General features: G+C 39.4%; 1 protein-coding gene across 1 annotated transcript in view; it reads right to left on the bottom strand.

Annotated features, from left to right (window-relative positions):
- Window positions 1–13679: 13679 nt before the first annotated feature.
- IPO11 (importin 11) overlaps window positions 13680–27452 on the bottom strand; it is an 88298-nt gene continuing 74525 nt past the window's right edge. The window contains exons 27-29 of the mRNA XM_080636523.1: window positions 24278–24373; window positions 20658–20742; window positions 13680–16502 (exon numbers count right to left, since the gene is read on the bottom strand). Coding sequence (XP_080492649.1) covers window positions 16338–16502; window positions 20658–20742; window positions 24278–24373 — 346 coding nt within the window. The 3' untranslated portion in view covers window positions 13680–16337. The remainder of the gene's footprint in view (window positions 16503–20657; window positions 20743–24277; window positions 24374–27452) is intronic.

Here is a 27452-nt window from a genome sequence, read left to right as displayed (position 1 = left end):
CTCTGGAGACATTCAAAACCCGCCTGGATACATTCCTGTGTAACCTTATCTAGGTGTTCCTGCTCTGGCAGGGGGATTGGACTAGATGATCTTTTGAGGTTCCTTCCAATCTCTAACATACTGTGATACTGTGATACTGTGAAAACCATTTACTACATATGAAGGTCAGCTTTTGTTCACTGAAGATCAAAACTCTCCTAAAACCCTTCATGTCACCAGCCTTGCTATCAGCATATAGATTGCTTCTCTCTTGCTTACAGCAAAAGCCTTCCAAAGAAGAGAACTCAGAGCAAAGGGAACAGAAAAGGGGAAAAAATACCCAAAAGGTGAAGAAGCCAAAGTGTGCTAAATTTTCTGCAGAAGTCTCTCTGTGCTAACCAAACCTGGTTTTAGTTGAGCCTCATATTTGGCTCAGTGATCAAATATGCTTCATCAGTGTGAGTGCCTGCTGTTACTATATTAGTACCTTAAGTTTTGCACTGGTTTTAGAGGTGCTGGCCCCAGGAAATCTCAGTTTCTGCACTTTAAGAACTGCATGTCAACCCAAAACTGACTGGGTTTTTCTGAGGTAAGATACAATTATGAAGAACAACACTAAGATTCAGACACAGTAAAGAAGGATTTAAGAAAACTGCATAGGAAAAAAACATGCTTGGAACAAGATAATTACCAATTTCCCCTTACTGACAAATGTTTGGAGGCCTAATTTTTAGATTCAGGCCTGATAGATACAAATGATTGTAAATTCTATATATCCCTAAAAAACCCTATAACTGATTTGCAAATGAGGAATTAGCATTAATAGCAAAATGAGAAGGAAGAACTGTATCCATATATTTTATAGGCCAAAGCAGAAACCAGTGGAATACAGTCAATAGTGACTGAATCTACCTGACTTTATCCTTAATTTCAGAGAGTTCAACAGCCATAGGGGAATGTGAAAGAATAGTTTAAACAGCTTCAGAAGAGACATCAGCAATAACAAACTATAAGAATGTTATTGCAGCCTTTTTATTTATTTTATAATGTGTACAAAGCTAGTTTCCATAACTACAAATAATACATTTCCCCATGGACTAATTGCATCTACATCTAGGTTGCCGTATTGCTAATACAGGGAAACTACTACCATTGCAGCTGATTTTTCGAAATTAGTTCAGACTGTCCCTTTCTGGGGACCCAAGATAACCAACTCTGATGTATGCTCATCTATTCTAAGGTATTTATACATCACAAAGCTCATCTCACTCTTTGTGCATATACTAAGAATTATGCAACTTCACAGGTATTTGCATACATTGAAATTATTGACGCCTTTTAAAGGGCAGGCTAGACACGGCATAGACAAAACTCAAGTAAACTAAAACAGTTCTCCTTTGAATAATGCATACGGCTAAGCTTATGATGGAAGCAGCCTATGAAAAGTAAAACTGGTTTTAAATACTGGTTTTACAGCTGTACAAACACGCACAAGTAGTCCCAGGTTTCTGGGCAATGATTCTCTAAAAATGCAAATCAACTCACTTCTCACTGGGACAAACTTCTCCCGGGTCATCGTGAACTCCTGAGTTTCCTAACAAACACCATCTCTTCAATCTGTGACAGCTGTAGACTCAGCAGCCAGTCAGCCTTCATCTGGACTTTATCAATAAGGCTGCACAAAACAGATCCCACATGAACATTGCAGAGGCTCACAAAATGTCCACTATAACGCATGGGATACCATCTTCTATTTTCAGGCTATTGTTTTTAAGCACGCTTCTCAAAAGCACATGTAGCTCATGAGCAGCTTAGTTCATAGTTCCTGATGCTTTTTCTGACACAAATATTTTCCTTGGAGAAACAAATCTCTTACTCCTACCCATCACAGCCCTCATATTTACTTCAAATGTAGCACCAGAATTATCAGCAGCTTTGCTCTCAGCCTACTTGTTGCCTTATTATTGCTCAGAGGACCGACATTTGCAAGCATCCTGGTAAATGAATTGCTGAAATCTTCCTCTGGTAAATTGAGCTGCATTCTCATTGTGTGCTGAAACATCTCATAATGCTAGAGAAGACAGTTCAATACCTTTTACATAGTTTTTATAGCTTGTTTTTCTACACTGTGTGCAACGATGATGTACAAATCAATGAGACAGGAAATTTCTGATGACAGGAATTAAAGATTAAAAAGGAGGTTCATAAAGGTACCAAGGATTTCAAAAGCTGCCATCAAGAACAAATGTATATCCTTTGTATATCCTGACCAAAGTCCTAGGATCCACACTGATCCTGCAATGACTAAGGATCCAATTCTGACACTGGAGGACGGCTGGAAAAATGATAGCATTAGACTTGAAACTTAAGTTGCATTTTTTGTTTCTCTGATTACATGGCTCATCCTATCTCAAGTAATATATGGTGCCAGCACATATATGTCATAGCAATCCCTCTTTCATTGCTCACAGCAGATGTTTGTTATTGCATAGTACTCTAGTGCAAGGTCCTACACCTGGGTCAGAGCAATCCCAGGCACAGCTACAGGTTGGGCAGAGAAGAGATTCAGAGCAGCCCTGCAGAGAAGGACTTGGGGGTGTTGGTCGATGAAAAAATGAACATGAGCCGGCTTCAGTGTGAGCTCGCAGCCCAGAAAGCCAACCGTATCCTGGGCTGCATCAAAAGGAGCGTGACCAGTAGGTCGAAGGAGGTGATCCTGCCTCTCTACTCTGCTCTCGTGAGACCTCACTTGGAGTATTGTGTGCAGTTCTGGTGTCCTCAACATGAAAAGGACATGGAACTGTTGGAACAAGTCCAGAGGAGAGCCACGAGGATGATCAGGGGACTGGAGCACCTCCCAGGCTGAGAAAGTTGGGGCTGTTCAGCCTGGAGAAGAGAAGGCTGCGTGGAGACCTCATAGCAGCCTTCCAATATCTGAAGGGGGCCTACATGGATGCTGGGGAGGGACTCTTCATCAGGGACTGTAGTGACAGGACAAGGGGTAACGGGTTCAAACTTAAACAGGGGAAGTTTAGATTGGATATAAGGAAGAAATTCTTTACTGTGAGGGTGGTGAGGCACTGGAATGGGTTGCCCAGGGAGGTTGTGAATGCTCCATCCTTGACGGTGTTCAAGGCCAGGTTGGATGAGGCCTTGGGTGACATGGTTTAGTGTGGGGTGTCCCTGCCCATGGCAGGGGGGGTTGGAACTAGATGATCTCAAGTCCTTTCCAACCCTAACTATTCTATGATTCTATGCATGTGGAACTCACACAGTTCAGTCCCAAAAAACAGACAGATTTAAAATTTAATGCCTTGCTTTTTTGTTGGTTTGGTTTTGGTTTTATTTTCAGTTAAAAACACAAACTATGATTCTTTATGTGAAAGGCAGAACTTGCTTACTGTCTGGAAATATCAATTCCTGAGGTCATTACACTACTACGGACAGAAAGGGAATTTAAAAAAGCCATTACCAGAAACCTCAAAACAAACAAACAAACAAAAAACTATTCTGGATAGTTGAAATGACAGCAACTATTATACCCGACCTTCTTGATAAAAGTAAAATAAAACAAACCAAAACAAAACAATAAGTACATATATTCTGCATCCTATTAGCCTGTTTCAAAAAAATAATCTCAGGAAAAGCAGTTGTTTTGTTGCTTATAAATAATAGAACAAACCAAAACTCCTACATATGAAATCTTCATGAGACAATTTGTCATCACCTGGTTTTCCCATATATGAAATAGATACAAAATTATGAAACAAAGTATTAGAGGAAAGTATGTCTGGGTTTCTATTCTACATTGCTGTTTTTCAGGGACTGGTGATGAGTGTTTGCTTAATTAGCAGAACTTCAGCTCTGCTGACAGCCTCTCTATTACTACAGAAGTACCACAGTAGTAGTGCAATGGAACACATGAGATGATGGATAGGTGATACTTGGTGTTAATGGCATTGCCCATATTCAGCCATAGAATTGAATAAAGAGGTCTGGTAAGGCTAATGTAAACAAGTCATACAGATTTATTCCCCTCTGTCCTTCCTGAACATCAAAAGCAATAACCTCTCAGGTGTAATGGTAATTCTGCAGTCAGAAAGCCTCCTCCTCAAAAAATTGCTACTAGTGATATCTTTCCATTCATCAGTTACAGGGACAGACAACAGTACCACACTGTTAGCATGTGCCATCATCTGTTATAATTATACTCAGTACAGGACTATATACCTTTTCCTCCTGTGTGCTACCATTAAAAATTGCCATTATCCTACTTATATTGCTTTTGTTCTTCCTTTCCTCATGTCCCTAAGCAGGAAGCTTTGTTCAAGTGAGACTGTCCTATTACAGGGAAGTTGGTCTCTGTTTATGCAGTGTCACTAGGCAAACATATGCTTTCAGCAAAATTTACAGTAACTAGCTAAACCCAGGACTAAAGAATAAGTCACTCCTTAACTCAGACATGGTATAGCTAAAATACAGTCTGCTCCAGACTACAGCAATTTAACCAACAGGGGAATTTGCCTTTGTACTTGTGGTGCTTTTGGTAGAGATCATTAGTGCCACATCACTTCATAGCTCTTCAGTTATGAACACCTGTTCATTTTAGCTTGCCAGTTTAATGTGATATAAAGCAAGAAATTACATTGAATAGAGAAGAGTTTTAGCTAGGCTTTTTTACTAGCACAGTAAGAACCCTTACCTGTGACGTAGGACACTCAGAGAAACATAATATACTATGCCTACAAACAGTAATGAGGTCCAAGAAGAATCTGGAACTGAAAGATGACAAGAGCAGCATTTCTTGCTTTCTTTTGATCTGAGGACAGAAGCAATGAGTAAAATATACTCAGACTGCAGCTATATAAAGTATACGCATAGTCAGAGCTCCTCACTGAGACAGTAAGAGTGAGCAGGAAGCAGTTTTCTAATTACTTTCACTGTTCATCCAACCCATATGGGTTGTGTTGCTCCCGTAAGAGCCTCCCACCTCAGGAGCTGAATCGTGGTTGCTCTTCACACACCTTCCATCCAGCTCACATACACTCAAACAGCCACAGTACAGAGATGGACTTCTAAGTTTCACTACATTTTCTGAAAACAAAATAAGCCCAAACAGTACTACAAATGAAGGGACCACACTCCATGTTATCTAGACCCTTGGTTTTTTTTTGCACCTCTACTGATGCAGGCCAACTGTGGACAAGTTAGAACCACTAAAGCATTTTGAACTGGGCTTTATTGTTGCTGAGACACTGTTTTCAGTGATGCTGTAGAACATCCAGGCTGCAGATTAAGAACTCAATAGGTATAGAAACATCTGAATTACCATGCTGTTGGTTGAGCTTGGTCTGGCAAAATTTATTAGCTCAGATATGAAGTAGTTTGAGCATAACTTACACATTTCAAGCTAATTCAGACCGTACTGTTGCTATGAGGGGCCATAAATAACAGGCCTTGCTCGAACCTACCCTAAACACATGCAGATCCAAACATGGTGTTTCTGGCCACCTTTCTTGACTTGGGAATGCTAGATACAACACATATATATATACACACTTGGGAATGCTAGATACAACACATATATATATATATATATATAAAAGAGCAGCATTTCTGTCTGTAGTGCTTTAATCACCACCTTTGCCACTGCAGTGAAAGGGTGCATTATGGAGCAATGCACTACTGAGCCCTTCATGCTGCCTAGCAGGAGCTTGCAGTGTCCAGCACCAGCCTCCCCTAAGGGTAGAAGCAATGAGTAAAATACTCGGCTATATAAATGATATGCATAGTCAGAGTTCCTCACAAAGGAGTTCTGTACCACTCTAGTGTTACTTTGAAACAGTGAGAAAGTGACAAAACAATGTTGATAATTTCCTAAAGCTAGTTTATGACATTACTTTGCTATTTACAAAATGATTTTACACAAAGTGTAAATTAAACCAGATTATTCTATTCAGTGCCTGTGGGCAACAAGACATTCAAGATTTCAGCATGTCTTCACTGTTTCACTCACATTTATATCCTTACCTGTTAAAATAAGTGCCTTGAACTCCACAGATCGTGGGATCCCTGGGGCTGCTCATGCTGTCATGAAAAATCAGTCAACATCCCCATATCAAATTAAGGTAAATATCATCCTTACTTTTTTACAAATGGTCCGAGCCAACACTGCTGGTTTTGTGTTTTGATCCGAGTACGCACATAGCTGGGTGCAGAAAAGATGCCTCCAAACTAAACAATAGATTCAGGCTTCATTTGCCTCTAATTGTGCAAGTTCATCTGAGAAAATTGGACAAAATTATTCTGGATGTCTATTTTTGTGAACAAATTCAATATCAAACACTACGAGATCAGTTCATTCCTTCCACAATAAATTTGCCAGCTGTTGGCCTAAAGGCAGAAAGTCTTATCCGAAGCCGAATTTTGCCTTTTCCCAAATGAGCATTCCTCCCTTTACAAGGAATCTAAACAAAATACCACTTCACCGTTCCTGAAGAGACCCCGAACTCCTTCTGGTCTCGCTCCTGAAATACTATCTTTATCAAGGTTCAGGTATTTCTACTTCCTCGTTACAGAATTCCTGTTAAGACCCCTCCAGTCTGTGGAAACGCAGATCCTCTTGTTACTGTGAGTCCACCCAGTCCCCGCACACAGTAACACTGAGCTGTTCTCTGTTCTAACCCATGAACAATTCCGTTTCTTTTCCACACCAAGAAACCTTCAGACCACTGAGTTTCCCCATTTCACCTTTGACAGAGGATGTTTTCAGCCCATCATTTATTCTGCAATTTTACCCCTGAAACCCCCCGAAAGTATGAGAGTCCCAAATCTTGAGGGATCTTAGCAGCATGTATAAAAACCTGATAGGAGGGAATGAAGAAGGGGAAGTTGGACTCTTCCCAGTGGTGCCCACTGGCAGGACAAGAGGCAGTGGTCACAAGCTAAAGCACATAAAATTCCAGTTGAATACAAGACGATGCTTTCACTGTGAGGGTGGTCAAACAGGCTGCCCTGAGATCCTCCAGCTGTGGAGATACCACAACCCCAACCAGACACGCCGTCAGACAGCTGCCTGCTGTAGCTGACCTTGCTTAAGTAAGGGGTCAGACTGAATGATCTGAAGAGGACCCCTTCAGCCAAAGCAGTCCCATGAAATCTCGTTTCCAGCTGCGTGGGTTTGTTCAAATTCTCTTTCTCCCTCAGTAATTGGACCCTCCAGGTTTCCATTTCACTGGCCCTGAGGAATATGTGACACACAAGGGCTGACTCTGAACATCTGTTATAAGGCTGATCAGCGTTTCCCAGCACTAAAGCTTCATCAGCCTTTGCCCTGCTGAGTTATGTGCCTTGCAGTTGCTATATTGCTGGCAATTTTTTTCCGGTTCACTATTCATCAACACTTCCAAACCATAAATGAAGTTTGATAAGAATCAGTCTTAATACAGAACCTTGTGGCATCTTGCTGTTAATCTTTTGCCAGGTTGATAATTCCTTATTAACCTTCTTGCTTTGTACCTCTCAGCTATTCAGATACAAGAATTTGATCTCTGACTGCACAAACACCCAGCCTCCTTACAGCCTCTTTGACAAGCTTTCTGAAAGTCCAGTTCCTCTCCCCCAGCCATACTTTTGACATTGTGCATGCAGAACCTCAAGACAGAGGCACAAATAAACGATGATTTCTGCATAGGTATTTCAGGAGGTCAAGGAGGAAAGGGAACTGCTGTGGAGCAGAACAATTCTGCTTACAGGGCTCCAGGACTGGTTTAAGAAGTGAGACAATACATCAAAATGCTTCAACAAATGAGCATGGCTAGCAGCAAAAAGCTAGAAGAGAACCCTGGGGATCTGGGGACTATTGACACGTTCTGCATTACAGTACCATTGAATAAAGTGCATAAACAGCCTTGAAGGCAGGCAAAAGAACATAAGACTCTGCTTCTTACACCCACAGCAGCTGGATTAATCAACCTCCTGCCTGTTTTACCCCTGATCAGAGTGCTCCGTGACCTGCACACAGGATTTCAATTAATGTATTTAAAAGCTGAAAAACAGAAGTGATAGTGAAGCAGCAGGCTCTTGATACAGAGGCAGTAAAACAAAAACCAACTTCTGGTAGTACTGAGTCAGAAAATACAAAGCAGAAAATTCAGCAGCTGAACAAGATGAAAACATTTTGCTACATGTACAGTTGATGCCTGTGTGCTTCTTCGCACACTTGCCTGGTGTTTAAAAATCGTGTAGCTGAACCATCAGGGTGAAGGTGATATTTTTAGGTCTCCAGAGTTTCCCTTGCAAGCTCAGTTGATCAGAATTGAAAGCTCTGTATGCACATGCAGATTCCTGCATTCCTGCTTTATGAGAGTTTCTAGTTTTCTTCAACACCCTGCTAAAAAATCTCCAAGAAAACTCTGTTTAAAAAAAAGAGAGAAAATCAAATGGTAACTACAACAAACAGAGTATTTCCCATTGAAAGAAATAAAATTTAGTTTTAAAAGCTGAAGAACAACCTCAGAAACAATTCATGGTGTATTTTTGAAATGGTGGCATGCAGCAAAATATCCAGATTTATACTTTCTCTGCTCAGAATTTACCTATCAGCAATTCCAGTTTTCTTAAATTGGTAAGGTAACGGATAATAGTTGTCTGCACTGCATGACTGATTCAGTTGGTTTCCTGAATAACTTTCCTAGCTTAATCTGCAAACACTGACCACCAGACAGGCCCCACAGTGTTCTGTTACTTTCCCCTGAGTAACACCAAGGATTTTGCCAGTGGAAAAAAAAAACCACCACGACTGTAATTTTTGGGTCAAGCATTTGCTTCATTTAAACATTTTCTATCTATTTTTAAGTGCTGCTTTAATAATCTTTCTTGCTAGGAAGCAGTTAAAATCACTGTGGGAAGTGATGACAACCTGCAATCACAGTCAACATGACTAATTTTTTGTTGTTGTATTTAACACTAATGTGTCCCTTTATTAGCACTGCGTTCCGTAACAGAAATGCACAAGCTTTCCAGATGTTAATAAAATGCAGAAGCTGAAAACTAGTTTCTTACTAGCTGAAGCAATATGCAAGTTCAGCAAACTGTTTTACCTAAAATTATTTATTGTAAATGTGTGATTTTGACATGTTTAAAGGTGATAGCTTGACTTCCAATTTGTTTTTTTTATTAAAAGCATGTTAAGAAATCTAGAGAAATAATAACGTAACCCTAAACCTTGGGTCAAGTAAACCACTTTTACCAGCCCATTTTTCCCTTCTTCAGAAAGAGAATGAAAAAGTCAATTACATGCACAGTTCCAGCCCAGCAGACATTCTTTGCCACCTGCTGACAGCCACTGTTGACTTCCGAAATGACAGGTACGTCGGCGTGGGGTGTGATTTTGTTCTGTATAATCAACTTTCAAGGACCATGTTTCAGTAACATTTATGTATTAGGAGTGAAATTTGCTTGCTTGCAGCAATTCACTTTTGCTATTTTTACTTAATTTTAGACCACTCTTGGAAACCGATCACCCATTTCGTGCAAACCTGAAGACAAATTCCTTCATGATCAGTATTTTTAAGCAAGTGCACTATATACTAGTCAGTGCAGTAGTACACGCTCGGCCTAACAAAATGGTGCATAGCCATTTGTGGTGTGGAGAGCAGAGGATGTAGCGTTTTTAAGTACTCCTTATGAATCCCTTTCTGAATCCTTATGAGTAAATTTTTAAAAAGGGGTGGCTCCAGTTAATTTGATTTCATTTTCCCCAGAGTCAGCAAAATCTGAACAAGCTATTGTACCTCATGAAAAGTTTATGCAGAACTAGTCAAATCTGATTATCTGATGATTAGTCATCATTATTAATCATACCTAGCAGCAAGATGGAAATTGTGAACACTTTAAAATTAGTAATCATTTATTTTTGGAAGCAGTGGCACTGAATGAAGGCAAGTAAATTACTTTGAAAAGCCTAAGAAAGGTGCACCTTAATTACAAAGGTGGTGCTTTTGCTAAGTGAAGATGTACTGTGCTCAGCAGCTCAAAGAACACTATGAACTGTAGTTCAGGAACATCATGAGAGTTTGGAACTAAATAAAAAAAGAGAAGTCAAGCCTACTAAACATTATTGAATGATGTTGACTGAAAATCTGTGAGCATGTCTGTGCTAATATGATCTTAGAATTGATTTTGTCATTGCTGAAACATCAGAGAAATGAGCCCATCTGTTACAATTTGCAGTTATGAGCTGTGACTCTGCCTAGGACTTTGGCCATCTCTCCTGGTACGTGGGGAGAAGATGTCTAAATGCCTGTTGGGACCAACAAGAAAACAAAAAGGATCTTTGTGAGAAGCTTTGCTGATGAGTACACACTATAGAGCAGTCCCTTTTAGACCAAAAACTGTGGTTCAAACCTTGGAAAAACCAACAACTCCACAAGTGGAAAGATGAAATTTCAGTGCTTTAACATCTTCTCCTTCAGGGCAATACTTACAGCTTGCAGATCAACTGCAATAGCTCTTCCTCAGTGAGGTGCTAGAGCAGTGCAGGACCTGGGTTTCCCTCCTGGAGATCCTCTCAGGCTTCCCTGGAATCTCTGAACCCCTTCTCAAGTGAGGCATGGCCAGCAGAATGTCTCTGTCTGATCTGTCAGTGGTCCTGTGAGCACTCTTACGTGACATGAAGCAGCGTTCTCTCCATCAGCTTTGCCCACAAGGGCTAACAGGATGGGACGCAGCCTTACAGCATCTGCAGCACCCACTGCACCATGCAGTCTCCAGGGCTACCACAATGCTGGAGGTTGTTGGGAAATGGCCCGGCCCTTGGACTTGTTTGCAAATGGTGCAAAAACCCCTATAGCTTCACTGCAGTGAAGGTAGGAGGCCACAACCTCCCCCAGCAAGGCAGCGGATGCTATGGCAGCACAACATGACTTCATCTGTCCACTTCAAGCATGGCAGGAGGGTCAGTCTGCCTCACCACAGCAGCAGGGTGCCTGTCATGAGGGAGGCAGAGAGCATCACTGCGGCTGCGGCTCTGGCAGGCCTGGCCCCACTGGAACAGGGTGGTCAAGGAGGAACATGAATACCTGTTACCTCCCAGCTCCAGGTATATATGATACACATCTGTCTACGTGCACATTATATATACATGTACATACACGAGGTTGTTTTTTTTTTACTTTCTAAATCTATAGCTTTATCATAGTTAAGGTTATCAATCGTACTTCAGGGTTATCTAACCTTATCATACTTAAGGTTAACCAGCAGGCTGAGGAAGGTGATTCTCCCCCAACTCCTCCACTCTGGTGAGACCCCACCTGCAGTCCTGCATACAGCTCTGGGGCACCCTGCACAAGAGGGATTTGGATCTGCTTGAGAGTCCAGAGGAGGTCACAAAGATGCTCAGGGGGCTGGAGCACCTCTGCTATGAAGGCAGGCTGAGAGAGCTGGGCTTGTTCAGCCTGGAGAAGGCTCTGGGGGAGACCCTAGAGCAGCTTCTGGTGCCTAAAGGGGCTGACAAGAAATCTGGAGAGCGACTTTTTACAAGGACATGTAGGGACAGGACCAGGGGGAATGGCTTTAAACTGACAGAGATTTAAACTAAATAATAGCAAAATAAGTCTTCCCTGTAAGGGTGCTGAGGCACTGGCACAGGGTGCCCAGAGAAGCTGTGGCTGCCCCATCCCTGGCAGTGTTCAAGGCCAGGCTGGACGGGGCTTTGAGTAACCCGATCTAGTGGAAGGTGCCCCTGCCCATGGTAGGGGGGCTGGAACTAGATGATCTGTAAGGTCCCGTCCAACCCAAACCATTCTATGAAGAGTTTGCTTTGGTAGATGAGGATTGGGTTAGGGATCAGTTAAGCAATCTGGACATCTATAAATCGATGGGTGCGGATGGAATACACCCACGGGTGCTGAGGGACCTGGCGGAGATCATTGCTTGGCCACTCTCCATCATCTTTAGTAAGTCGTGGGAAACAGGAGAGGTACCTGAGGATTGGAGGATGGCAAATGTCACGCTAGTCTATAAGAAGGGCAAGAAGGAGGACCTGGGTAATTATACACCAGTCAGCCTTACCTCCATCCCTGGAAAGGTGATGGAACAACTTATTCTTGACACCATCTCTAGACATATCAAGGATGAGTGGGTCATTAAGAGTAGCCAACATGGTTTTACCAAGGGGAAGTCATGTTTGACCAACCTTATAGCCTTCTATGAGGAAGTAACTAGGTGGATGGATGATGGTAGAGCAGTAGATGTGGTTTTTCTTGATTTCAGTGAGGCATTTGATGCTGCCTCCCACAGCATCCTCATAGAGAAGCTAAGCAAGCGTGGGCTTGATGATCAGGTAGTGAGGTGGATCAAGAACTGGTTGAAAGGAAGAAGGCAGAGAGTTGTGGTCAATGGGGCAGAATCTAGCTGGAGGTCTGTGACTAGTGGAGTCCCTCAGGGGTCGGTGCTGGGACCAGTGCTGTTTAATATTTTCATCAACGACCTGGATGAGGGAACTGAATGTACCCTCAGCAAGTTCACTGATGACACTAAACTGGGAGGAGTGGCTGACACACCAGAAGGCTGTGTTGCCATTCAGCGAGACCTGGACAGGCTGGAGAGTTGGGCGGGGAGAAACTTGATGAAATTCAACAAGGGCAAGTGTAGAGTCTTGCATCTGGGGAGGAACAACCCCATGTACCAGTACAGGTTGGGGGTTGACCTGCTGGAAAGTAGTGAAGGGGAAAGGGACCTGGGGGTCCTGGTGGATGGGAGGATGACCATGAGCCAGCACTGTGCCCTTGTGGCCAAGAAGGCCAATGGCATCCTAGGGTGCATTAGAAAGGGTGTGGTCAGTAGGTCAAGAGAGGTTCTCCTCCCCCTCTACTCTGCCCTGGTGAGACCGCATCTGGAATATTGTGTCCAGTTCTGGGCCCCTCAGTTCAAGAAGGACAGGGACCTGCTGGAGAGAGTCCAGCGCAGAGCCACAAAGATGATGAAGGGAGTGGAACAGCTCCCTTATGAGGAGAGGCTGAGGGAGCTGGGTCTCTTTAGCTTGGAGAAGAGGAGACTGAGGGGTGACCTCATAAATGTTTACAAATATGTAAAGGGTGAGTGTCAGGATGATGGAGCTAGGTTTTTCTCAGTGATGTCCAGTGATAGGACAAGGGTTAATGGGTGTAAACTGGAGCATAGGAGGTTCCATGTGAACATCAGGAAAAACTTCTTTACTGTGAGAGTGACAAAGCACTGGAACAGGTTGCCCAGGGGGGTTGTGGAGTCTCCTACGTTGGAGATATTCAAGGCCTGGCTGGACAAGTTCCTGTGCAATGTACTCCAGGTTACCCTGCTCTTGCAAGGGAGTTGGACTAGATGATATTTTGAGGTCCCTTCCAACCTTTGGGATTCTGTGATTCTGTTTATCTAATATTATCCCAGTAATTGTTTCATATGAGACAAACAACCAGAGTGTCTAGTAGAATTAAAACATAGTGTGGACAAAATTATCTTTATTAGCAGAAAAAAATTTCAACAGCTGCCATGAGATTAAATGTGTTAACACTTCAGGTAGGCCAAAGGTCTAAAAATGGTCATTGCATTGATACAACAAAATTAATTGTTTGAAGATGGAAGCAACAGAATTAGTTCTGTCAATTTCTTTCAGCATAAGCTTTCAAAGACATTTAACTCTTATCAGAGATGAAGTTTGCCTTCCACTCTGTCCCTTCTGAAAGGTAAACTGATATAACTTGTAAGCCTTAGGAATTCAACTATGCTGCAGAAAAAAAAAATCTCAATTTATTTTTTCTTTTCACTTGAAAAACAAAGCTCAAACGGCAACAGGACCAAAGATTCTTCCTCACAAGAATTTCAGAAACTATACTGCTTCAGCGTCAGGCAATTTTTTTGGGTTGGGTTTCCCTTCTTCTCCAAGAGACTAAGTCAGAAATTTCAACAACAACAAAAATGGATAATGCTTACTGCAGTCCTGATCCATCACCTTCCAGTGAAATATTAATCCTATGTATAAGAATATAGAAGGGTATTATATATAGGTTTTTCTGCTGGTTTAAGCTGAAATTTCTCCACTTTCTCAGTATTACACTGCACAGACAGACATGTTTTGCAGAATGCTAAGTGACAGTGGTTGTCATATAAGCAGTTCTGGTGACAACTGTTTTCATTTATAGTCCAAGCCTTGGTCTAAAATCTTCCAAGATTAAAAGCTAAACATCTAGTGACAAATTTAACTTGTTCCCTAATGCATAGGAAAATGAATACACTCACTTATACAGAGACATTACTCAGAAAGTTAATCACAATATACTGTGCCCTTACTAGCCAAAAGCATGTCCATCACTCCTGACAAAACCCATGCCAACATTAGTTAACATGCACCAAAATAAGTTGCAGTTAACACCCCGCCACATGAGGTAATGGGGGCTTGAGTATGTCTGAGAATGATGCAGTAGACACTGCACAGGGAGCTTGGAGTCTCAGCCATGCAGCAGAAGTCCAGAGCGCTTCCTTTTGGCCAGGGCTGGACTACAGCAGGTGGGACCACCCCCCTCTGAAATGCCTTGGAGTGCCGTTTAGCACTGCAAAAGTGATTTTACCAAATGGTGACAGAAGTTTTTATGTATGCCATGCAGTTGTGCTGTGCAGGGTCAAAGCTAGCAAGGCCCACCAGATCCGTGCCAGTCTTACACTGATAAAAAAGCTGAGGGACTCTGTGGATTAACTATTCAACAAATGCAATTTCAGTCACATGCTGCCAAGTACTGTAGTTCACAACTGAAAGGACACACATAGTCCCTTTCTTTGCAAGTATCAAACACAGCCATCCAAAACTCTTACTTGTGAGAATTTATGTTGGTGGATAGATTGAGGAAATGACACTCAGATAACATACAAACAGTTGTAACCATTCTAACAAAGCTCCTTACACCAAGGTAACAAGCAGGAAATTATAGTTATGAAACAACTTCTCCAGACAGATGCTGGCAGCTGTGTACAGGGAAGATTTTGCATTCAGAGGTGTAAGAACCCCAGCAGCCTCTGCCACTGAAGCCAAAGGAGGATGCAACGGTTTGGCTTCCTCAGAAAGCAGAGAGAAAGTTTCAAACAAAATTACTCCCCATATGCTCAGTGAAGAAAAAGGCTCTGCTTTTTAAAAGCATCTGGTAAGGTAATCAAAAGTATGCAAGTGTCTTTAAATAGCTGATCCCCTTGGGAGCAGAGGGGGGAAATCTCTTAGTGAAGCAAACAAAATTCACTTCAACTTTAAAGATGGAAGATCAGAATTTAAAACAAAACTCTCAAAAAGGAAGAGAGCCTTCTCTCACCCCTCTTATTCACAACAGACAAAAGACAAAGGAATATACAAAGGAGCATCTTTACCCTGTCATTCCTGCAGCTGCCCAGGTAACAATTAAAACTCAAAGTGAGCCTCACATTTGCAAACAATTCTTTCAGTTGTGACCACCTGGGCTTGAACTTTTCAGTAACAAGTATGCACATGATATGCCTTTGATGAAAAAAAAAAGCAAAGATTTCAGATACCAGAGAACAGCAATTTTAAGTAGCCCAGGTATTGCCAAGAACTAATTGGAATTAATTACTCATCTACCTCTGTTAAGTTTCTCTGTGTTATGACAGCTAAAAGTGAGACAGAAAGAACTCAAGAAAGCAAGAATTTTTTCATTACAGAAATCAAGAAACTGGTGATAAAATGAAAACACATCTTCATACAGAGATATACACTGATATTCTCTAACACCTCTTCAAATACAATTCAAGCATTACAATCAAAGCTTCTTTTTCTCTGATACAACTCAAACAGGAATTAACATTCTGCTAAGAAGTAATGTTTCTACTCACAGTCTCAACTACTTTTCCCCATTCTTTCTGCTTGTATGATGGTTCAATGTACAGCCAAGAAATTACAGTAGGAAGACAGTTATAGGTATATAGTATCAAGACAAGCAGCTCCTAATATTGAATTATATTGCTGGATTAATAGACACCTCTCATTAATATATATTACTAAGTTCTTTCAGACCTCTGACTTTATGACATAGCTTTGTGAACCAAAAACCAGTAATGGTACCAAAAAAAGGTACTATTAGGACAGTATATACCATGTAGGTATCATGGAAGCGTTGCTTTGATGATAAAACCGTAAGTCCATTCTTAAAAAATAACAAAGCATTATCAAAGTTAGCTGAATAGCAACAACAGAAATTTATTTATTTTTTAACACAAATTATTTTCAGCTTTCAGTAGGCTCTTCCATGCACGATGAAAGGCTAGAGTTCTTTCAAATTTTTCTGAAAGGAAAATTGCGCATACAAAATCTTGTTTCTACTTATTTAGAAGCCTTGTAAAAACTCCTGTAGCTGTGCAACTATTTCTGTATCCACGGTTTCCATAAGTGCCTGAAAACCTTGTTCTCCCAGTAATTCCTGCTGTGCCTTCAGCTTCTCATAGATGAACTGCTGCAATGACACAGTGTGAACAGGGTCCTTCAATGCAAGCTGTGGAAAACATGTGAGAGAAAAATATTTAAGACTGCACTAAAAAACACTCTTGAGACTTACTCATCTCAAGACAGGCACTTCTTGAGACACAAAAGGAAGAACTCCTGTAAAGAAAGATCAAATTAATTATAATTAAAAGCAGGTATCCATCTAAAGCTATTTCAGAAGTCTCAAATCATGGATCCAGTCTGCTGCAAGAGTTCACCCTCCTACAAGATGAAACAATTTCAAAGCAGCTTTGTTAATTACTGCCAAATGAGTTTCCTATAACTCCTAAAAAACACATCAGATGTTACCATAAGTACTTTAGAGATGGCATGAACAATGGTCAGTCACATTTTATTAGTAAGGAAACAAAACACAAAGACTCGAACTAGTTTGACATTATATGACAAACAACAAGTTAAACAGTCCGTATGCATAAAGAATAGACACACTTCAATAGTAGTACCTGTACAACCTCATCAGTTCAGCTGGATTATGTAATTTTCATTCCAGCAGACAGGGACAGAATTAGATTGTGAAGTCAGAACAATTTGCCGTAAAATATCAACTTCAGGTAATTTTTCGTTCTACTTTACCAACACAAATTAATCTAATCCGTAGTTTTGTATTTCAGAGTTTATCCAGCAGCGGGTCCATCTTGGAGCCAGTTGACACTGCTTCTACTGGACATGGGGGAAGCTTCTGGCAGCTTCACACAGAAGCCGTCCCGGTAGCCCTTCTGTTACCAAGATCTTGCCATGTAAACCCAGCACAAAAAAAACCTGGTTAGTTTACTGGAACAAGCATATGCATGACTAATGCTTGCTGCTAGAAGTATCATTTAGTGTCTGGTGTCTGTAAGCCAAACTGGACTCAAGAGCTTCACACTTAATTTAGGAGTTAATATCAATAATTTGATTTCATTCAGATAATCATGTCAAAAATATTTTGTGTAAATTAAAGGAGTTTCTTGCAACAATATTAAATTTGCTTTTCTTTCACTCTGTGTTTTTGGACTTTGTATTCAGAACAAACAAATCTCGCAAAATAGCTTGATATAATTAGTTCTTCAACAATATTAGACAATCAGTTGCAGCATTAGATGATTAAGCCAGCAAAATAGTAAGTCTGGAAGAACAGTAAGCACTGTTCTTTACTGTTTTTTATTATGAAAAATTCAAATAGCATCTGGCTTAAGATAAGACCCTTAAGGAGTTTTCAGATTGTTCTATTTGCTTTTGGAGGAAAAATCATCCCCTTGAAAACTGGGTGTTGAGCACCCAACATCAGTGCAGGACGGAACACAACAACGTTAACACTGGTTACTTAGTCTGTAAACACTGGGTAAGGGGCTGTATTTTTGAATGTAAGTTTGTACGCTGAGTTCCTAGGTGTGTGCACACAGACTTTCCTTTATTTTCTTTTTTTTTAGCTTTAATGCTCCTGATTCCCATAAGAGCAACACACACCTATATCCTAGTTAAAAAGAAAAAAAAAAACACCCTAGAAAATTCAACAGTTTCTTAGTCAAAACAGCTACAGACAGGAAACAGAAGTTTGGCAGGGAAATACACATTACTGAAATGTGCTTTATGCTGCTCAGTGAAAACCTGATTTGAGTAGCTTTTGAATCTAGTTACTCTACAAATTCATCTTCAAACTGGATGCAAGTGCCTACCTTGGGGCTGGACTGGAGAAACTAATCTTCTACCTCACTGGTTGTAAACAGCAGTTTATATCAAAAAAGCAGTACAGAGGTTTTACAGAACAAACATTTCCCATTCTTCTAAACATCGCTTGGCCAGCATCAGGGGCATTCTGCAGAACTATGTTGTTTGAACTAGTATTTGATAGGTGGAACTCTTTCCTCAACACCTTTATACAACACTACAGTCAAAAATGACACTGTTTTCGACAACTAATTTTAAGTTATTCTGTACTAAAACAGTGATCTAATCGCTACAAGCAATAACAAGCCAATGAAATGGCATTAGAACGCACAAACAGGTAAAAGACTAATAAAACTCTCAACAGTGTATATGGTTATATTTGAATTAGATTTTTGAAAATATTTCCAGACCTTTGGAGACTCTCTTCAGTTTAAGAATGGGTATTTTGATACTAAAGAGGGAGCAAGAATCCTGGACACAAAAATATGTGTATTTACCATGATGGTTAGTATCTTGTAACTGTGATGCTTTGGGTAAGACCAGAAAAATGATTTAAGAAGGGAATCTTTCCTTTAAACAGTGACTGTAAAATGGAGCCAGACAATACGGAAGACTCTGAATATCAAAGGTTTTTAACAGATTTCAGTGGGACTTGCATAAGGTCTGTAGCTAAATTGCAGACTAAATGTATAAGAAGAAACTATCCTCTAAAAAGTGAAGTATTACTATTAGTAAACAACATTATCACATAAAACTTAATAATTTGGCTTATTACATTGTAACTCATTTATTTACTTTCCAGAAGACACAGGAGGACAATTATCTAGTTTCTTCCCATAATAAGGTAAAATAAAAAAAACCCAAAAACTTTTACGTTTACATGCAAGCATCATCTAAAATGTGTACCAGCATGTATAATTCAAGATTAAGATAGATTTTTATTGGAAGATACTTCATTTTTCCTTTCCACAGTTTCAAATAAAAAGAGTCAAAAAAAGCTTAACTCCCTTTTTGAACAACGATACTGGAGTTCTTAAAACATACATAAAGGGCACATTAAAGTCACCTGAGGTCTATACACTGTGCAATGTAAGGTCATGAATCACTCTCCTCCTGTTTACATTTTCCCCAATATGTGTGCAATGAGATGAAAATATAGCAGTACTGGGAACGTCAACTACATAAAATCACAAAGCACCGGTCTAGATAAAATTGTTTCTAGTAATTATAAGCTCTGCATTACAATAAAGAGAGGTACCAACGACAGGATAAAGAGATAGATCAAAGACAAATACTCAGATCCTGTGCAAACATTGGGAAGTGATACTTAGCACGGACCACACCATTGGCTTTTTTTTCCTCATACTAATAGCCTTAAAAGTTGCAAAGCATTATTACTTTGAAAAAGGGAATCCCATTTATTATTTCAGTTTTGTTTTATGAGGTTTAATCTCTAAGCCATGATACAAGCTACTGATTCAGTAATAGAACACATAATTGGGTAGAAACCTCTTGCAGGAATGAAGTGGGACAGGATACTAAAAACTTTAAGTCAAATCACAGATTCTCTTCAGGTCATTCTTGATTTTGCTCTTCTGACTTCAAATATTCAAATACCTGGACCAGTGGAAGGTGTCCCCCTGCCTGTGGCAGGGGGCTGGAATTAGATGAGTTCCCCTCCAACCCAAATCATTCTAGGATTCTATGATATATTATCAAAAGCCAGCCAAACTCTTTTCTGCTTCTACAAGAAGAAATAAAGAAGGAAAGTATTCTGTCCACAAGTACTCTTTCGGATACATGTAGGTCAGTTAAACGAAATGCATGACAAGGCTACATACATCTAATCAATCACCTGATTCCATGTTTTGCAATTACTCAGTGCCAAGCAGTTCAGACTCTTTTATTCCACAGCATTTGCACACTGCAGTTTTCTGTGTGAGGAACCATTTTCCTTGAACTCTCACAAAAATAACCTGAATTATGAATCATTCACAAATTAGGGTGGATGAAAATAGCACAACTGCATGGTACCTATCCATAAATCTTCACCTAAATCAATGGTCCTTATTAGGTGGTCTTTACATTAGAAAATGGTTCTATGCAAGCATATGGATCAATAGCTGTCCATGTAAAACACAAACTAATGTAATAAAAGATGGTTTTAAACATGAGAAAATTTGGCTTGCCATGACATTTTCATCTTCGAGTGCTAGCTATCTATGTTTTTTAAAAAACTCTTTTCATAGTGTCACTATAGTGTCCATATTTTATGAACAGATGATGTTTATTTTGGCAATATTTTCCAAGACTCAAAAGGAAGGCAGAAGCATAACTGTTGTGGCTGCAAAGTTTATAATGAAAGAATATTCCTTTTTGATTCAAGAGATTAATTTTCCAAGAACAAGAGATGAACCAAATCCAAAGGCAAAGAATCTGGTCTGATAAGTGAATCACATAATCAATTGTATGATTTAATAAACTATCTAAAACTTACCAGCTTTTTCCTTTTGTCTTGTTCTGTGGGAGGTTCCTCATCATCTGTAACTTTGGGCTGTTCAAAATGAGCCATCAACATGCAGCTAAGAATGGGAATAAAAATAGTTTTAACATACATTATCATTAAAAATTATTTTAAAGCATATTAAAAACACAGGACAGATATGAGGGAGTTTGATAAAAGTCAGGCAATCTGTTAGCAAGTACTTTTTTGCTGAGAACAGTGCATCTAAAGAAGTCTGAATCCATGACTTAGGTTACCTACATCCATGTAACAATCTCAGTTATCACCATACTTTAGCTCAAGATATGGCTTGAAAAAGCATTTCTGCACAGAGAATACAGAATATGCATGTATAAAAAAAAAAAAAAAAGAAATACAGAAAAACCCACTGTTCCTAACCACAACTTCCCAAGCTTTCCATGTAGGTGCTAGACAAGCACTCTATATCCTAACAACATGAAAATCAAGGTGACACATATGCAAACTAGTAAAGATTTCTCACTGCATCCATATTTTCCTTTGAGATCTTTAAAAAAAGGACCAGAAAACAAAAGATAGTCACTGCTGTTGGATCTGGACACTAAAACATCTGCAAGACATTGAACAATAATATTTTTAGTGGACAAAAATGAGTTAGCTTCTGCATTCATTTATTTATACAGTTTTTTCTAGGCAAATACAGCAAAACTTTAAACTTCTTGTTTTTTTCTGTCCTCAACTAGTAGGCACCAACACACACAAGTAATAGCCATATATAAACTATTATTTTTGTAACAAGTAAAACCAGAACATTTAAAAAAAAAAAAAAAATTAGTCAGAGGTTTTTCTGTCTCTTGAAACAATTTGAATGCACTTTAAAAAGACACTGGTGAAAGCTATCCTATGGTAAATAAGCCTTTCACTTTACATTCTTCACATTGAAAGAATACACAAATATTCCACCACTTTACCAATTTTTTCCTAAAAAATCTGCTTTAAAAACCAAATTATTTGAAAAAAATCACTCAGGCGACAACAACCTGCCAATGTGTAGTAGGTATGTTTTATGGCAGGAAGGACACAATCCACATATAATAAAGCACCTAGACAGATGCACTTTATTGCTTATTTTCAGCAGGTGAAATTATTATAGCAGGTGAAATGTTCCTGCAGTTAAGTTGAATAACTTGTTTTAAAATTACCTAAATGAAAAAAAAGTTGTGATTTTATGTGAAAGGATTCAGACTTACTCTGTTTACATATTTAATTTTCTATTAACTTGTGTTTAGAGCTGTATGAAACACTTGCTAAACACCATGGCAGAATGGTCAATCAATGCTAACACATTGAATTAAGAAGCCACTTTCAACAAAGGGATTATTTCAAAATAATACAGCAAATCTCACATCTCCTCTCATAAATGGCATGATTTCTTGCAACTCAGTTTACTGACAAGGAGATAAAAATCTCAATTGCCAAAACATTCAAGATTGAATTAACTTTTTCAGACCTTTATATTTTAGGTACCAGAAACAGTAATTTAAAAAAACATACAGGTATGGAAGGAAAAAAAGAGAAAGATTATAAAATTGGAAAAAAGCATGAATATTGGTGAGACAAGACTAGAGCAATGGAATGCTCTTTTTTCCAGAAAACCTGAGGTCTGTAAAACTTTCTTGTAGTTATCACTAGAATGCAAAATATATATGCTAGGAAACCTGGTTCAGTGCAATTCATTCGTATTGTAAGCCAGGGCATCAGGCAATCATTTTCATAACCTAACCAAAATTCCTTCTAAAAATTGGCGAGACCTTTAGCTTTGCAGCTGTATTTGGAAAGACTCTTCCAAAATCCCATTGCTCTAACTACAACAGTTTCTTTAAATTTCCAGTTTAAACTTATTCCTGGTCAGCCACATTTAAGCCAAAACTGTAATTTAATTTGTTTTCCCTGTGCATGTTTACCCTCATTCACCTTTTAGTGGCTGCAGTTCTATATTAATTCATCTTGAGATTTCTATGCTAAATATGAATGTTGTTTTAGTCTCTGCACTACAGTAATTAGGTATTACACAAGCAGTGGAGTACACCGTTTTTTTTCTGAACCAGTTTGGGCTTAAATCATTCTTCTTCAACCTGGAGAGCCAGCCTTGCACACACAACTCCAGATGAGTGCTTTCACTTTACTTTCAGATGGTGTCAAAATATATAACCCAAATGTCAGAATCTTTCAAACAGCCCATTCATTATCTGTCAACAGAAATATGTCCTTGGTTCAGTGTGCCTATATTTTATAAAGCAAAAACAATGTCCAAAGTTCAGAAAAGTGCAGTGAGGAATTCTACAAGCCTTCAAGCTTAATATATGAAATGAACTAGGACAAAGTTTTATTTATTTCCCTGTGAGAACTCTTTTCAACACGTGCTGGCAAAGCAACATGTTTAGAAATAGAAGGGATTATATAACCTTGTTTCCAATAGTAAATAGAACACAGTGTCAAAGCACATTCCCAGACTTTAGAATTACATCTTCTACACTGAGAGTTGAGGCCAGGGTTGGGAGGAGTGGAGGTGGAAGTACTTTTTCAAGCAATCCTTGGGCATAGCTCAGGCTCAGCTGTACGTGAATCGTTCTCATTGCACACTTGCGTGCACATTACCTGTTTCAAGAGGAGGAAAACTTGAAAGATTGCACACAGGCTGTTCTGTGCCAGCTGGCTTCAGTGCCAGCAAACGTTTCCTTAAGCGATTAATTAATTAGCTCAGATACAGTCTGTTCCATCACCAGGTAATAATCTGAATGTTAGAAAAAGTTTGATTCTTAGCATCTGGTAAATACTAGTATTAGAATATAGTGTCTGCAGGGCCAGCTTGCAGAGTGACTCCTTTTAATATCTTACAACTCTCCATCATTCTAAAACTATGTAATGACTGCAGAGAAAACACAAGCATTAACAGATAAATCATAACTACTCAGTTTTGTTTTGTTTTTTTTTTACTCTTCCAGTTTTGATGGAATACCACCAGTAACCCAGGGTAAACAGGAGATGAATGAGTGCAGTGCTGGAAGGCAGTGCACTCTGAGAACCCCTGATACCACCTTCCTGGCACAAACAAACTCTCGGCTCTGGAAACTCTCTTTTGAGGTATGCCATGTGGCAGCAAGTGTGTTAAGCAGAGCAACTGAAGGTGTGAACTGCCCTTGTAGGATAGATTTTTAAGCTCTCCAGGTTGTGAAGTAGCGTATGCTAGGTCCACTTAGTGAGGCTGACGCATCTGGGAAAATATCTTTGTGAAACTCTAGGTATCGCACTGAAAGAAAATACAAGCTACCACCCTACTGACATACAAGCTTGTTGCATTGAAATTTTAGATTTAATAGTCAAGTGATCAAAAGGCAAGTCTTAGCATATGAACGTTTTAAGACACCAGTGACTGTCATTTTAAGCCCTTCCCTTCCTCATTACAATTATTGTCCATTATGACCAAAAACTTCCTATTTCAATAAAACACTCTTGTGAAAACAGAACTCTCAAGCATGTTTTAACTGCCTACAGATTTTTCCAATCAAAATGCTGCATATGAAAGACTGCTACTACTGTTAAACCCACAAAAAATAATTGGATTTTTCACTTACTCTTTGTATGCTCCTGCTTCAGCATCTTCAGTCATAACATCATGCAGCCCTTCTACTGAAATGTTGATGATACCACAAAATTTATCTTGGATAACACTGCAAAAGAGCAAAATTTATCTTGGATAACACTGGAAGAGAACAGGAAAATGACTTAGCTAAAGGAGCTAAACAGGAAATTTGCTCAGTAACGGTAAAGCACATTTACTAAGCAGCATTTTCATTGCTTACTGCTTAGCTGAGCACGCTATCAAGCAGCTGATTCAATTTTTTTTTTTTAATTGCACAAAGACTTCAAAAATATGCAAACCACATTATTCTTGAATAAAATAAAACTTTATGTGCTGCTTTTAAGAACCTGGAAATAATTGCAAATGGAATAAAAGAAAAAAAAACGTTAGTATAAGACTCAAGAACTGAGTGGGGAAGGACATACTCCTGCTAGCTGTGAGGTCACAGTACTGGCTTCTGTTCCTAACACATTTACACATTTTCTCACATCGCTATTCAATGCAAAATCAACACACAAACCCTTGAGTGAAGGGCAGCTTGTAAAGATGGTAGACCCCCCTACTGTTTTCTCTGTCCAGCCTTACCAGTATTTCTTCACCCTCCTAGGCAGCTGAGTAATTCCTCACAGAGACTGACAAATACCTGCACCCAGTTGTGCACAAACACCACTTCTCTGATTTTAGAGAGAAAAATAGTGTAGGATTTCTTTGCTTCAACACAGGCATCCCTTGCCATTTGAAACACTAGGCTAACTAGGCTATTTAAGAGAGATGCAAAGGACTGGTAGGTATCACCTGGGACTTGAAACAGGTAAGTGCCTTTCTCCAGCATGAGCTGAAGGCCAGACTGGATATGCTCACAATGCCTAAAATTACACTAAACATGTTTAGACACTTGCTGCTGCCTTGAGAATTGATATGCCTGTAAAGTAAGAACATAGGAACATCCCACGATGGATAAAGTAGGTGCTGCCACTTCCTAGTTAATGGAAAGCAGCTATGACTTCTGTTCCTATTCTGTGAACCACAAAAGGGTGAAGGCATACTGCAAGTGAAGAGATGAAAATGTTGGGAAGACTGCAAAAGTTCCACCTACAAGCAGGGAAGAAATAGAAATGGCCTAACTAGTGATGGTAAACTACAACCCTCTTCTGCAACTGTCATCAACTGGAGCATTTTCTTACTCCCTGTTTGGATTTTCAGGCTTTAATTTCCCCAGAAATGCTTCTGGTGTCTAGTAGGCAGAAGCAGACCTGTTCCATTTTTGTTCAAATGTATTGAATACTAAGTTCACGTATTGTAGTTTCATCGTAGTTTTAACACATACAGACCTATTTCTTAATACTCTTTTTACTTGGGATCAAAACTGAAAAACTGGATAAATTCTAGCTCTTCGTACATTAGTTACTGCATCTGAAAAACTTCTTGTCAAACATACAACAAAATTTTACGTATATGGCAAGACACTTTACATAGCAATGGACGCTTTGGAAAAATGTGTATCAAGCCGGAATACTAAGCTTATAAAATATTTAAATTTATTTTTATAAGATTATGACTCAAATCCTGTTCATTTTGTTTCCGAAGGATTATTTTTGTTCCCTTTTTTACTGAGCTACTGTCAAATGCCAGGATCTTAACTGTATTTTGTATAATGAAATTCCTAAATTCCACTAAATGAAAATTGATACCATTTTCATTCAGTATGGCTTATTCTTATTATCATTGTGATGTATGTATTTTGAAAGAGACCTTCTCCCTTGCCAATAAAGCTTTGACATCTCATTCAGAACAGCAAAGTATTATGTGTTGTGAGACTGATTCTCTGTAGGGTTCTACTTACAGCAAGCAAGCAGCATACCAACCATGCTGCACCACTGAGAAATTGAGTGCTGCCTGCTCAGCAGCCTGCAGAATGAGCCCTCAGAGACAGAGCAGATTTCTTCACTCATGTCAGAGGTGCTTACCTATCACACCTCCCACGAAAGCTCTTTTGCATGTAGGCACTATTAGTAACGCAGGTTGCTATCCATTATCTCGTAGTTACAGTTCTTTCTTCCAGTGAAGGCAGAGCCTTTTCATCAGCTGCAGGGCTAATTATGGTTAATCTATTCAGGAATGTTACTTTAATTAGTCAACATGTAAATAAATACTGTAGGCATAGCGCTCTTTAAAGTTGTTTTTTTTCCAAGCTTGCAGATTGATAGGAGCAGCACACGGTAACTTGTTTTCAAGGATCTGTGATACCTCTAGAAGAGACTGAGGACAGTGGTTGAAGACCCAAAATCTTGTTGACAGTGAGCTCCAAAGCACATAGGAAAATCATCAATTTCTTTACTTGTAAAGGATATTTTTCCTTCATGGTAGAAATAAGGAATACTATTCCACTTCTTCATTGAAAGATAGATAATTCATGCTAATTCTTCTTTTTTTGAGGAAAGCTAAACAATGTAGAAGATCTTCCAAAATGCGGTAACTGTTGCCTATAACTTTCAGTAAAGACAATACCTTATCTTTTCTCCCTCTTCTCTTTCTTTTTGAACTGGAAAAAATGACTACTAACGACTCACTGTTACCGAGTAACATTACTGAAATGTTTACCAACTATGGAATCATTAAACAATGAAACTATTTTTAGAATACAAGACACAGGGTGGTGAAAAATAAAGACAGCATAGGCTCATTGTGCTTTGAAATAAGAAACCTCCATTAAAGTTCAATAGCAATATAAAACATATCAGGCCTTACTTTTCACAGAGGAGAGCACGATGCAAAGCAGCACAATGCCTTTTTAAAGGTGCCAAAATTAGCCTGCTTGTTTCAAGAAACACATTAGAAAGCCATATGAGTAGATTCAGAAAAGACAGGGACACTGTATTTAGATGAACTTTCAAAGCAGAACTATTAATACTGTCCATACTAAAATCTTAACACAGGAGGAAGGCAGCACTTAGGCAGTTTCCCGGCCTTGAATTGCATATAATCCAGATCAGCAATGACCAAAAACTACACCAAGTTATAACTGGTTTTATAACTACACAGCTTCCCAAAGTTATTAGGACAAAACCTCATTCAGTATGCAGCAAAAATTATCAAAAGACTGGCCCAGAATTAAATTATTTTAACTTCTATCAATCTGTTGAGATCTAAACCACTACAGAACCCAG

The sequence above is a fragment of the Psittacula echo genome (genome assembly GCF_963264785.1).
Source record: "Psittacula echo genome assembly, chromosome: Z".
Taxonomy (NCBI): domain Eukaryota; kingdom Metazoa; phylum Chordata; class Aves; order Psittaciformes; family Psittacidae; genus Psittacula; species Psittacula echo.
The sequence above is the reverse complement of the archived record's forward strand: the minus strand, read 5'-3'. Positions and strand labels throughout refer to the sequence as shown.